General features: G+C 35.0%; 1 protein-coding gene across 2 annotated transcripts; it reads left to right on the top strand.

Moving 5' to 3' along the window:
* Positions 1–7,932: 7,932 nt before the first annotated feature.
* Positions 7,933–10,664, top strand: LOC130999330 (pentatricopeptide repeat-containing protein At1g62914, mitochondrial-like). 2 transcript variants are annotated; one of them, XM_057924846.1, is made up of 2 exons: positions 7,933–9,901; positions 10,087–10,664. In XM_057924846.1, exons 1-2 carry the CDS (start codon positions 8,077–8,079, stop codon positions 10,146–10,148), a joined length of 1,887 nt encoding a protein of 628 aa, XP_057780829.1. In that variant the 5' UTR covers positions 7,933–8,076; the 3' UTR covers positions 10,149–10,664. The 2 variants fall into 2 exon arrangements, with proteins under 2 accessions (XP_057780829.1, XP_057780828.1); XM_057924845.1 differs by lacking the exon at positions 10,087–10,664 and having other exon boundaries at positions 7,934–10,046.
* Positions 10,665–14,852: the final 4,188 nt, after the last annotated feature.

Genomic DNA, 14,852 nt, shown 5'->3' with positions numbered 1-14,852 from the left:
GTATTATTGAGCCCACAAACGAGCCTCCATTGCTGATGCTCTAAGTTTGAAAGAATTGGAGCTAAGTTCAACCACAAAAAAAATACATACATTTGTATATAAATTTATTTTCTTTATAATAGGATTAAGCCTTAATCTATGCGGCATGCTTAGAATTGTTCAATTTCAATAATTTACCATATATAATCTTCATTATATATTACATGTTTGAATAATAAGGCACAAATTCTATAACCTGATTACTTTAAAACAAAATGTTATTTTATGTCTATTAAAATAACTAAAATTTTATTTTTATTTTTTTAAAAAATATATTCGTACAGGGAAGAAAAATATATTTTTCATATCTAAAAACTTGATTTGTTTCAGTTTCGTCAATAATAATAATAATAATAATAATAATAATAATAATAATAATAATAATAATAATAATAATAATAGATAAATTATGAAATTAGTAATGCATAAATGAAGAATTTAGATAAAGAACAATAATAATAATAGATAAATTATGAAATTAGTAATGCATAAATGAAGAATTTAGATAAAGAACAATAGAGGATATGGTGTTAAAATACATTAGAAATCTTTAATTATGCATTAAATTTATAATAATCTCAAACGAGTGAAAAATTCATATAAATCACCTCATTTCACATTGATTTTTTTATAAGGTTTCACTAAAATAAAACTTATACAAAGAAGAAGCTCTTACTCTCCAAATTAAAAATCTATATTTAATTAACGGAATGATTGAGACTAATACAATTTGAATTGCTCCAAACGAGATGATTCTTGAAACCCAATTAAATGATGATACTCACAAGTTAAATTTGTTCTTTCAAACTTCAAACGAGATGATTCTTGGAACCCAATTATAATAGAGTAAAATTTTGAAGTAGCCAAAATGAAACATAAAACACAATTTATGGCCACACATTGAAAAAACATAAAATTTGACCATTTTTTATTGATTTGGACGTTTTTACCCTTAATGAGGCGGACCGGGTAGGACCAGGCGCGCGGGCCGCCTGCCGGGTCGGATTAGACACTTATGGTCGGATTAGTGCCATAAGTGCCAACGAAAATCCAAAATAAAACCAAGTAAAATGGTCATTTTGGCACTTATGGCACTATTAGTGCAATAAGTGTCATACGTGCAACAGAAACAACAGTAATAGAATCAAGAAATCATAAATGGATCATCTAAACCCTAAATGGATAATCTAAACCCTAAATCGAACATCTAAACCCTAAATGGATAATGTAAACCCTAAATCGAACATCTAAACCCTAAATGGAACATCTAAACCCTACGGGGAAGTGTTTAAAATGGTTCTTTTGATTAGTGTCATAAGTGCCAACGGAAATCCAAAATAAAACCAAGTAATAAAATGATGCGTATGTCACGTATGGCACTTATGGCACTATTAGTGCCATACGCGCAGCGGGCGCTGACTTTTCCTCGCGACTCACCCATAAGCTTCCAGCCGCCGTGCAATCATCCAGCGGTCGCGCAATCACCCCAGCGGCCAAGTAAAAAGGGCAAATTAGGCATACCACCTAATTAATGGCCATATTTTGATGTTTTAAGATTAGGGCCAAAAATTGATTTTCAATCTTCATTATGGCCATTTGACTATATTGTTTCATTAATAATATTTGAAGCTAATAATGCATAAAAGTTTGTCAAGATTTTTTCAAATTCCATACAAAATGATGTTTACAAGTTAGTTATGATATTAGAAGCACCAAATCAGACAATCTCGCAAGTCAAATTTAATTTTTGAACCTCCAAATGATGTTAAAAAAATTGACGCATAAAAGTTTATTTTTTGTATTTTAAGGTCTAGACGAGATGATGCTCAAAAGTCTGGTATTCAAACATTAGATGTCGTCTTCCGAGCTTTAGATGATGATATGATCCTACAGGATGGTTCAGACGAGATGATGCTCAGATGAAATAAAATCTTCAATATTGACATTTTTTTCAAAATATTATTAAATAAAAATTTATATAAAAAAAATATTTATTATTCTAACAAAAGGTTAACATTTAATTGAGGAATATAATTCAAATTAATATCATTTCAACTATATTACCTTAAATTAAATAAATTTAAAAATAATTTATATATAAATAATTATTTATACAAAAATAATACTCCCCCGTCCCCCAAAAATTATGCATGGAAGTTTGTAGTAATGATAGTGGGGAAAGGGTTCCATAGTGATGATATTGTTAAATAGATTATGAGTAAATAATGTATGTTAAAAGGGTAAAATTGTAAGAATTATATGTGGGGTAGTGTATAAATTTTATATATTTAGGGCGTGTTTGATATTGGCTAATACACTGTATTAGCTAATTTAGTACAGATCAGTCTAGTGTTTGGTATTATTTTATTAATAATGCGGATGACCCGGTTTAATCCCACGACCCAGTATTATTAATCCAGACTTCTTAGGATTAATAATACCACCTCCCCCCTAGGATTAACTTAAACCAAGATATTTTGTATTTAGCCATGATAGCAAACACCAACTGAATATTAATAATCTGTCATTATCCACGCTAAATATTATTGGTTACAAATTATCCTACATAATCCTTTACTGAAAACCAAACGAGCCCTTAAATGTTCGAATAATAAGGCACAAATTCTATAACCCGATTACTTTAAAATAAAATCTTATTTTATGTCTATAAATATATTTAAAATTTTATTTTTATTTTTTATAAAATACATCCGTACATTTTATTTGTATAGGGAAGAAAAATAAATATATTTTTCATATATAAAAACTTTATTTGTTTCAGTTTCGTCAATAATAATAATAATAATAATAATAATAATAATAATAATAATAATAATAATAATAATAATAATAATAATAATAATAATAATAATAATAATAATAATAGATAAATTATGAAATTAGTAATGCATGAATGAAGAATTTAGATAAAGAATAATAGTGGATATGGTGTTAAAATACATTAGAAATATTTAATTATGTATTAAATTTATAATAATCTCAATCGAGTGAAGAATTCATATAAATCACCTCATTTCACATTGATTTTTTTTATAAGGTTTTACTAAAATAAAACTTATACAAGAAGAAGCTCTTGCTCTCCAAATTAAAAATCTATATTTAATTGGTGGAATGATTGAGACTAATACAATTTGAATTGCTCCAAACGAGATGATATAAGCACAAAAAAATAAAATAATGTAATAAAATCATAATAGAAAGAAACGAAAAAAGAAACGTGGATGTCATGTACGTGAGAGAGATAAAATATGGAAAATGAAAAAAAAAATAGTTTTTTAATTAATTTTGAATCTTTAAATGATTATTTTAAATTTATTTGTTATAATTTTTATATCAAATTAAAGATCTTGACAAGATCTTTAATTTAAGATATATATTGTATATTTTTCATAAACTAAATTTAGAGCATCCGCAATGGGGTTACTTGATAGCCTACTTGATAGTGGTTGTGTTATTGAGTAGGTAGTGCTGCATTGGGGTTACTTGATAGCCTACTTGATAACATTAGTTTTGATTTTTATGTTTTTCATTTAAATTTAATTGCATAATTTAAATAACATATTTTTCTAATAGTTAAATACGCCATTAAACATAAAATTTTAAAACACCTAAAACTTAAAAAAAAATTACATAAAAATTAAAAACACCTAAAACATCATAAAAAACCATCATTAAAATTACATAATTAAAATCCTAGTCTAGACCACGACGCCTGAAAACGTCGGCGACCATGGACGCGTGCAATGCCCTTTGTGCGTCCGTCATGTGCATCGTATCCGCGTTCAGGAGCTGCATATCGAGCTCCCTCTCCTTGATATCGTTCCTCCGCTGGTACTGGGCGGTGAATGCCCTCATCTGCTGGTCGGACCTGTCCAACCTCTTTACTATTTTCGGTGGAGGATCCGAGCTCGTATGCGACGCTGATGCCTTCCCTTTCCCCTTTGCCGCCTTCACCGCCTTGTTGCCAATGGGCCGGGAAGAAGAGATCTCCTCGCCCGACGCTGAAGTGGTGAAGCCGCCCTCTTCCGTAGTCTTCGTCCTCTTGGAGGCATGCACGTCTCCAAGGAGGTATATCGACTTGAACTTGGGATTGTTCCGAAGAACTTTCCACGGGTTTCAAAAATTGAATGCGGCCTTCTGTGGGCTTCGAGCCTTGAAGATGATTTGGGCCTTGTCACGAAGCATATCATCCGAATGACCGGAGGGCCAATTGTTGCGCGTCTCCACCCAAATAGCTTCCCAGAGACGCACATCCGCTGCTACTCGGGCCCAGTGGCCTTGAAGTTGCCGGATCTTAAGGTCGACGTCGAGGATGGGGTCACACGTGCGCGGATCCGGCCCCAATACGCCTCCCCCTTCTGATCCGTCCCACGGATGGCGTCGTTGGTCTCCTCCGCCCAAATTTGGACGATGAGATCCGTATGCTCGGGAAGGTAAGTATGACGGATCATTCCTTCCTTGTCGTGCTTGATTTTGGTGGTCATTTCCTTCCTCCGGCCGCCCTTCTTTGGTTGGGAGGCACTCTGCTGTGCATAGAGATGGCAATGGATCCGAGACCCGGTCCAGATCCGCGGATCCAGACCATGTTTTCCGGATTTGGACCTTGCAAAATTTGGATCCGACGGATCTGGACCACTCTCTAAAATATCGGATCCAGATCTGGAGTAGATGTTAGAAAACCCAGATCCGGTTATATTTAAATATATAATATTTTTATTTTTTATTTTTTATCCAACCCTAATCTAAACCTAAAAGTTTAACTTCACAATTAGAATACCTAATTTCCTACTTCTCGGCTAGGGGTGAGCAAAAAATCCGAAACCGAATAACCGAATCGATCCAAATCGAAATTTTAAAATATGGTTCGGTTTTTTCGATTTTTCGATTCGGTTCGGTTTTTTTTTTCATAAAATTTCGGTTTTCGGTTCGGTTCGGTTCGGATTTTTTAAAACCGAACAAAACCGAAAAACCGAATTATATTTATAATATATTTATAATATATATATATATATATATAAATATATGTTATAATATTTTAATTATAATTTTATAATAACTAACTTCTAATATTTTTTTAATTTTACAGTTTTTTTTGGAATTTTCGGTTTTTTTTCGAAAATTTCGAACCGAATTATATTTATAATATATATATATATATATATATGTTATAATACTTTAATTATAATTTTATAATATCTAACTTCTAATATTTTTTAAATTTTATAGTTTTTTTTGGAATTTTCGGTTTTTTTTCGAAAATTTCGGTTTTTTCGGTTTTTTTCGAAAATTTCGGTTTTCTTCGGATTAATTCGGTTTTTCGGTTCGGTTCGGTTTTAATTATAAAATTTTCGGTTAATTCGGTTCGGTTCGGTTTTTTTTTTTTAAACTGAACTAAAATATGGTTTGGTTTGGTTTTAGCAAAAACTGAACCATATAACCGAATGCTCACCCCTATTCTCGGCCCAGCCGCCCAGAGCCAACCCCCAGCGCTGCTTCTCTCCACTCTCCAGATGGACCAGATCTCAGCCACTCCCCACCTGAAATCCCTCTCGGCTCGGACGTGAGCAGCCTTCTTGAGCGGAGGCCCTTCTTCCACCTCCGGTCTTGGCCCTTCCCCCACGCGAAATCGATGGTCTCGGACTTGAGCGGAGGCTCTGCTGCAGAGCAGATCTCGGACGTGAGCAGCTTCTCAGCAGTCCGGTGTCCACCTCGGCCCCTCCGACGCAGTGTTCCTCTCCAGCCCACCGACGCTGCGCCAACTCCATCCACCTTCTTCCACCTCCGGTCTCGGCCCTTCCCCTACCCGAAATCAGTGGTCTCGGACTTGAGCGAAGGGTCTGCTGCAAAACAGGTTGTCGGCGTGAATCGTAAGCGTGAACATGTCTCGGCCCTTCCCCCCTCCCGATATGCTAGCAAGTCTATGTTGATCTATGTTGATTTGTGATCTATCTATTAATTATGCATAAAGATATGAGAGTTAGATACAATATGGGGCATATTGCATGATTCGTATTATATTAGGATTATTAGGATTATCATTATATTAGGAGTATTATGTTATTTCTTACTTTGGATTGTTTGGTTTTAAATGAATTAGGGTGTTCTTATTATTTGGGATTGTTTAGTTTTAAATGGATTATGGTGTATTTTTTGTTTAAATGATTGTTGAAACTTTAGGCAATTGTTATGATTTTTATTTTAATGTTTAATTAGCTTAGAATTTATTTTAGAAAATAAAATGATATGGATCTGGGTCTGGACCCGAGACCCTGTGGATCTTATGGATCTGGGTCTGGATCCCATTTTTTTGGATCCAATGGATCTGGACCGGATCTGGATCTAAGTAAAAAAACATGGATCTGGATCTGGACCAAGCAGGATCCGGTCCAGATCCGGCCCATTGCCATCCCTAGCTGTGCACTGACCGGTTCCTCCTCGGGCGGGGTCTCCTCCAAGTTGATTCATCCCATATCGGGATGGTAATCAGAGGAGAGATCGGGGCACCAATTTGGATCGTAGAAAGGATTGTGTGGATCCATGAAGGAAGAAAATTCTTGAAGAGAAATGGAGGAGAAGAAAATTGGAGAAGAAGAGGTGTGAAGAATAATGGACAAGATGGGGTTTTTTAAAGAGGATGAGAAGAAAAAAAAAATAGAAACGGTCGGTCAAAGCACAAATATCGAGGCAAAGCAGTCAAAATTCGAATTTAAATTCGAATTTCTCTATTTTTTTTATTTTTTTTTTAATTAGGGCGCGTGCATTGCACGCGCTTTCCATCTCCCCCCTTCGAGCATACTCGAAGACTCGAGTATTGCTCGAGTACCGCCCCCCGCAACGCACCTACTCGAAGGCAACGCCTTACTCGAGTAGGCACTCGAGTAAGGCGTTGCCGATGCTCTTAATGATATTTAGAAAAGATTTGAAATATAAAAGAAAATGAATGAGAGAGAAATTTGACGCCAAAAAAACTGCTGTTAAAACTGCATTTTAATATAAGATATAGATAATAATAATTCAAAGATATATTATTACGGAGCCAAAGTCAGGTCGTTTCTTCAAGGAAAATGGCAGCAGCAGCATTCAAATGGAACTGTCCAGAAATTTATTAATTTATATCAACATCACAAATTTTAAATGAAATTAGGTATGAATTCCTGCCAATTAATTCAATATGAACATTTGCTCCACATTTGAATTTCTCATCAGACTTTGCTGTATGGTTCTTGGCAACACAAATACCTGTTTTAATTATCAAGGATAATATTGGAAAAGAAATCCTTATCAGATCTCTTCAATAATTTAAATAGTGCTAAAACAATTTTAATAATCAGATAGTGGAGCACTTGCTGGAGCTCTAAGTTTGAAAGAATTGGAGCTAAGTTCAACCACAAAAAAAATACATACATTTGTATATAAATTCATGAACTTAACACGTATTTTTAGATGATATATATGATTCTGAGCTTGAAGCTTAAATTTGATTGGTTTATTCATTTTTTATTTTAATAAAAAATATTTTTCTTTAATTAATCTCATAGTACTTCAGAGGCTCAAACATAATTTGTTTAAGTTTGTAAATTATTTATTTGCAGTATTAATTTGAGCCAAACTCAGAAATTAATTATGAAAAGTCATAATCATATTTTAGAGGAGCTAAATGTGATTGCAAAAAATTATCCGAAAAACCCTACACAAAAGAACAAAAAAAATCTTAAGAATTTATTAAATTGGTAGGAAATTGAGAGCTACTTTAGGAAAATAACATCATAAATTATAAAGTAGAGAATGAATTGCGTTTTCCTCTCTTCAAATGCGATTACTCTTTGAACGGCTGAGATTGGCTCAAATATAACCAGATCTACTTTACCCTTCTTCCCCAGCTAGCACTTCCAATTCCCCAAATCTCGTTTTTCACCTTTCTTCTCACAAAACCCTATCTCTCTATCTTCAACAGCGAGCTTCCCCAATTCTTCAGCTTTTAATTTCAGTGGTCACAACTACAAAACTATCCCAAGAATGAGGTCTAACCACGCCGCCATGTTTCTCGGTAGAATCTTGTCGAATTCTTCATCTAAATTCTCCACTTTTGATAATGCCACCCACCAAATTAGATGCTTCTCCTCCTATCCCAGATTCGATTTTGAATCTATACGTGAGCCCAATGATGCTGTGGCTCTATTTCGGGATATGATGAGAACGGAGCCGCTTCCTTCTGTTATTCTTTTCACGAAATTGCTGAGTGCTGTGGTCAAGCTGAAACAATACTCTGCTGCACTTCATCTGTTCGAAAAAATGCTTCAAAGGGATGCTCCTGTAAATCACTACACGTTGAATATTGCGATTGATTGCTATTGCCGACTGAAAAGGCCTGATTTTGGGTTTGCCATCTTAGGCAGTTTTTTCAAGCGTGGGTTCGAGCCTACTGTGGTAACCTTCAACACTCTCGTGAAAGGCCTTCTGTTTGTTGGAAGGATCCCAGAGGCAGCTAAATTGTTGGGGAAGCTGTCGGTCTACCAACAGTGCGAGTCCGATGAGTATACATATAGTACTATAATTAATGGGTTATGCAAAGCTGGAGATATTCTACAGGCGATTGATTTGCTCTGCTCATTGGAAAAAGGAAAAGGGAGCTGCAAACCCAATGTCTATGGTTACAGCATAGTCATTGATGGTCTATGCAAGGACGGAAAGGTGAATGATGCTCTCCAACTCTTCGCCACTTTGGATGATAAGGGGATTTCACCTGATGTTGTGACATATAATTCCATAATTGAGGGGTTATGCAGTATGAGAAGAATGGACGAGGCTGAAGACATGTTAAAGAAGATGATAACTAATGTGGTCTGCCCAGATGTGGTGACATGTAATATCTTTGTGGATGCTTGGTGCAAAGATGGAAAGGTGGAAGAGGCTGAGCATATGTTGGTATCTATGAAGGAGATTGATGTACAACCCAACATTGTCACTTATACTGCATTGATGAATGGATACTGTATGCAAGGGAAAATGGACGAAGCCGGACGCATTTTGCAATTGACAGTTAATTCTGGAATCAAGCCCAATATCATAAGCTACAATACCTTGATGAACGGGTATTGCAAAAAGGGGCGAGTCGATGAAGTTTCACGTCTTTTTACCATAATTCTCACTCAAAGATTAAAGCGCGATGTGGTTTCTTATACCATAATGCTAGAGGCCTTATTTCGTGAAGGCAAATGTGAAGATGGCTTGAAGCTGTTCAATGAGATGGAAGCTCTACAAGTGTCTCCGAATATATGGACTTATAATACCTTGTTGGATGGTTTGTGCGGAGCTCATCGTATTGCTGAAGCTTTTCCGGTGTTGCATACCATGAAAGATAAAGGCATCATTCCAGATATAGTAACATACAATATTCTCATTGAGGGATTGTGCAACGACAACAAAGTCAGAGAAGCAAAATGTATGTTCCACGATCTTCCATCCAAAGGTTTGCAGCCTGATGTCGTAACATATAGTATCCTCATTGGTGCACTTTGCAAAGAAGGGCAGATAGAGGAGGCTAAAGATCTGTTCCATGAGCTCCTATCCAAGGGTTTGCAGCCTGACGTCATAACTTATACAATCCTTATCGGTGCACTTTGTGAGGAAGCGCGGATAGAGGAGGCTAGGGATTTGATGACGCAAATGGTAAGCAACGGTTGCTTGCCAAATAGTGTAACATACAATGCTTTTGTTCGAGGTCTTCTCAAAATGAACAAGATGCTTGATGCAATGCCACTGTTGGAAGAGATGGATTCAAGGGGATTCACACTTGACAAAACTGCATATTCGATGTTTATTGAAACTGTGAAATGGGAAGGTAAAGATAGTGTTCTGTTTAATAAGGTTAAGAAACTCATACCAAAGGACTTCTATTCTAGTTAGGTTTGATGTTGTGTTTGAAGGTCAAGAATTATTGCAATAGAGATTAAGGGGAAAGTACAATTGCTTATTTGTTTATTTAATCTTTATGTTATGATGATTTAAAATGTTTCAATTTTGTAGTTGTAGGCACTGTTGGTGGGATTGTTTACTTTGATTGGGAGTTGCTCAGCTATGCACCTTGACTTGCAACTTCTGCATTCATTGTATGTGCAAATTGTAGCTACATTTAATTTAGTTTCACAATGTAAGAATTATGCATATGAATTCTTGATTGAAATCAAGATCTCTGTTTTGTCTGACCAGTGAGATTTGAACTCGAGACCCTCCAATACCTCCTGTGGTATCTGGGGTTCTTTGTCATCATTGAAAACTGAGTATCGAAAATAATAAGCAATTAGTTTCTTGGGGAGAAAAAAAGAAACATAGAAAAAGCATCACCTTGAAGAAGAACTGCTGCACGAAACAGTAGGAATAGGAACGAGTGATGGCAGGGATGTTAATGGGAGAGAGAGAGAGATGTTACTGCTAAGCTATTAATTGTTTTTCACTTGTCAATAGTTTTTAACTGCGTCCTGTTTGGGAAGCATGAAACAGATTCTAAAGGATAAGGGCAATGTTCTTGTTGGAACTTTCCTTCAAGAACTGGCAACTGCCACACATCTCGTGTTCAAGAACTTGAAAAGCAGAGATGGATGCAAGGGGCACTTGACGAAACTATTTTTTCGATGTTGATTGAACCTATGGTAAAGGAAGGTAGAGATAGTGTTCTATTTGATAAGGTTAAGAAGTACCAAAGTACATTTTATAGCTTATTTGTTTGTTTAATCTCTATGCTATCATGATTTTAAACGCTTGGATTTCGAAATGGGAGATCTCTCGCTCTTTGAAATGAGAAACTTATGCCTCTCCTGTTTACTGTTTCTTACATTTTTCTATTTAGTATGGCTTGGCTTTTGTTGTCCAAGTAGAATTCATTTGAGACTTAGAGCTTATATTAATTTGATTGACATGTTGAATTTATCAGGATTCAAAATACTGCACAAGGTAAATTGTGATGCTACAAATTAGTAAATTTGAATGCTTCTGTTGCCATTTTCCTTGAAGAAACGATAATTTACTGTTCCTCCGTAATTATTAATTGTAAATGGCTATATATCAATAAAGCAAATTATAAATAAATAAAAACTGATAGCGACCATATCTTGAAAACAATTTTCCATGTGAAGAATGCTATTTCTAGAAGTAGAATGGCATTCATTTGAGATATTTCTAGGGTGAGATTCATCACAAAACATATAGTTTGTGAAACTAAAGCAAGTAATTGATGCAATATATAAGAAAAGAGGTTAGAGTGTTGTGTTGATTCTTACAACATAATGCTACAAGTCTTATTTCGTAGAGGCATATGTAGCATGGCAGCTGCATATCACAAAGTGAGCAAAAAGTTGCATCGGAGATTCAAGAAAGAAGTTTGGAGGATCGAAGGGAAAAAAAGCTCAAAGTTTGTTTCTTCTAGAAGAGAGAAATAATCATTAGATAGAAAAATATATAGGATAGCTCAAGAAGAAAAGTAAATTCATAAAATTATATATGTTGCTTCCTTTCTGGTAGATTAAGCTCTTGACAAGCATCTACACTCACCGAGTCACTTCAAACTTGATGCTATCTATTTGTTAGCAAATTTCCTTTCCTTTCCATCAAGGTAACCACTTCATACATCAAGTGGAGTATAAACTGTGAATACATATGCAAAACCATGGCATTTACAGATTTCATATATCAAGCTATTGAACAATATATATATGCATATATGGAACAGGATTTGTTTTAACAATGAAAAGAAAAGAAAGGTAGAGTCTTTAATTCTTGTCTCTGCTTTTGAACTGGTGGTGTGTCGAGTCGAGTCTGAGGAGTAGTGGAACGTCGCTGCTAGTTCATCGGCAATGGCGGCTTTTGCTGCTGATTCGCCGGAGTTGAGAGATTTATTTAAAATGTTTGGGCCTTTATTAAATCTGGGCTATTCTCCTTTTTTGTTAATTGAAATGGGCTGTTTTAATTAATCATGTGGGCTGCCATTTTATTTTATTTTAAAAAAGGCCCTTTTTTAGTTTAATTGGGCCGTGCATATTCATGCTCAAATGGGCTACCTTGATTATTTAATTAAGTGACAATAGACACTTGTAGCTAAAAGCATATAGTTTATGACTTTGATAGCCACCACTTTTAAATAATGACTTTGGGGGTCAAAATGGAATGAAAAGACAATCTCACCCTTACTAATTGCTGAATAAAAATAAAGAAAAATTGAATTTACTCCTCACCCACCTCCAACTGTCAACTCAGCAGCTCTTACTCCTCACCCACCCCTCTTCATCGTCTCTCTCTGTTTCCATTTTCATTTTGGCTTCCATTACTCTTTCTTCCTCACCATTAATGAAACTGCCGATCTTATTCTTCATCGTATCTTTGATTTTCGTAGGTTAAGATGGTTCGTACAGCTAAATTAATGTGATAATAAATGCTAATGTAAGGTAGGTTGGTGAAGAAATGGATGAAAAGTGGATTTGTGTTCTTCTTCATCATTCTTTTCTTTTTTGGTGGAAACCCACGAAAATTTTCCCCAAAAAAATAGCGATTTTTTTTATTTGAAAACACTTGGGTCGGACGAAATTCTTTGGGCATTCTGATTGTATTTAGGTATGTATGTTAAATTCATGGCAAATGTATCAACTGTATGTCTTATTTTTCGATTTTAGTGAGCGGTGAACAGTAATTTTGCAGAACACAGTTATATTTGTAAATGACACAGTTAAAAATATATTGATATAAAATTCATGATTTGTTGTTTTGTAATGAAAAAATTTAGTTTATTCACGTCTAAAACCACATTGAGTGTGAAAAATATAAAATAAATGGTTGATTTTGAGGACACAGTTGGGAGCTATGAATATGTTCTTAGCTACACAGTTGGGAGCTCAACTGTTCTTAACTACACAGTTGAGTTCAACTGTTCTTAACTACACAGTTAGAAACACAGTTGCATCCACAATAAAAAAAATATTGTGCATTGTTGAATTATATACACAGTTGACATATTATTTATGAATTAGCTTAATTATTACTATTTGAATTTGTTAATAATTATTTGAATTTGTTAATTAATTATTATTTGAATTTGTTAATATATTCATTAACAAATTATTTGAATTACAAGCTCGTAAAAATCTTAATAATTTATTATTAAAAATTAATAAATATTTAATTTTGTTAAATTAGCTAGTTAATTAAGTGACTAATCAAGTATATTATTTATTTTTTTTATTAATTAAGTTACATATTTTTTTATTTATTTTTTAAATACAATATTTATTTTCTACACAGTTGAGTATAATACGTACACAGTTGATTATGTAAATATTGTGCACAGTTGAATTGTATATACAGTTGAACTCAATTACTTTACGTGATTCATTTGCAGATATGTCGTCGCGACGTGTAGCAATTCGTCATGGTGGTCATTGGGAGAGATCTAATTACATAGGTGGGGACGAGGTTCTTGTATACATGCATGTGGGTTTGTTATCTTATGATAATCTAGTACGAGAGATTAACGAGCAACTGGATTGTGGTGAAAGCGCCTGTGATTTTTTGTTTCACTACCTGACGAGCATGAGCGATGGTAGGAGAACAAAAGTTGCTTTGAAAAATGATACAGATTTTTTTCGATTGCTTTTGGAACAAAATGACTATCCAATAGTATATGTGGTCAAGAAAGGCAAACAATCAGCTACAGGTGTAGAAAACCGCACTGAATCAAGGCGTTTTGGCGATGGCAAACGTCCAACAGTCAACGGGCATACTCAGATAGTCTCTTCCGATGACGACATACCCGATGACGATGATGCTGATGATGATATAGTGTCTACAGATGATGAGATCGTGGACAAGCGTCGTGAAGAGATAGTGTTGTCGGCAATCCATGAATTTACAAGTTGGATTCGCTATCCTGGTCACCTCGAGAAGATGATTGGGAATTGTAAATTTTCTTCTAATGATCATGGTGACAAAGACGTGCATGCTAAAGATGACGATCCTGATTCGCGTAATGAACTCCGCAATTGGTTGATTGTCATCCCAGATGTTGATAGTGTCTTACCATTATGTTGGGATGAACCCTCGTTTCCAGATAAAGATCAACTTGCGGTGAATGCCACATTTCGGTCTAAGGATGAGTTGGCAATTGCTGTAGAGCTTTATCACATGGAGAAAAAAGTGGAGTACGCGGTGGATCGATCCACCAGCAAATATTTGGGTTATATATGCAAACATGACGACGATTGCCCTTTCATGTTGCGTGCAGTACAGGAAGTTGGAATTTGGAGAATCATTAAGTTCATTCCGGACCACACTTGTCGTTCGAATTTGAGTCGCACTGCTCCGAGAATGCTGCCGTCTAAAGTAGTTGCTGCATACTTTTCACGTAAATTATCGGTGGAAAGGGTTGTTCTCAAACCGAAAGAGATGATTGATGAGATGCTTAGCCTATTTGGCATTGAGATGGGCTACAAGTTTGCTTTGCGGTCCAGGGATATTGCTATAGAGATGATGTATGGCGCGTTCGAGCAGTCTTATCAGCGACTCCCGACTTATCTATACTTGTTGAGGGAGCGTAATCCTGGGACCCTATATGATGTTCAGACTAGTACTCTGACGGGTGAGTTCCGCTACATGTTTTTAGCTCTTGGACAGTTTTATTATATATATATATATATATATATATATATGTGTGTGTGTGTGTGTGTGTGTGTGTGTGTGTAATACCAATTAATTTCTTCAATTTATTTAAATTTATAAAATATGTATATAAATAAATAAAATATAAATCA

This window comes from Salvia miltiorrhiza, chromosome 8 (genome assembly GCF_028751815.1).
Source record: "Salvia miltiorrhiza cultivar Shanhuang (shh) chromosome 8, IMPLAD_Smil_shh, whole genome shotgun sequence".
Lineage (NCBI taxonomy): Eukaryota > Viridiplantae > Streptophyta > Magnoliopsida > Lamiales > Lamiaceae > Salvia > Salvia miltiorrhiza.
The sequence above is the reverse complement of the archived record's forward strand: the minus strand, read 5'-3'. Positions and strand labels throughout refer to the sequence as shown.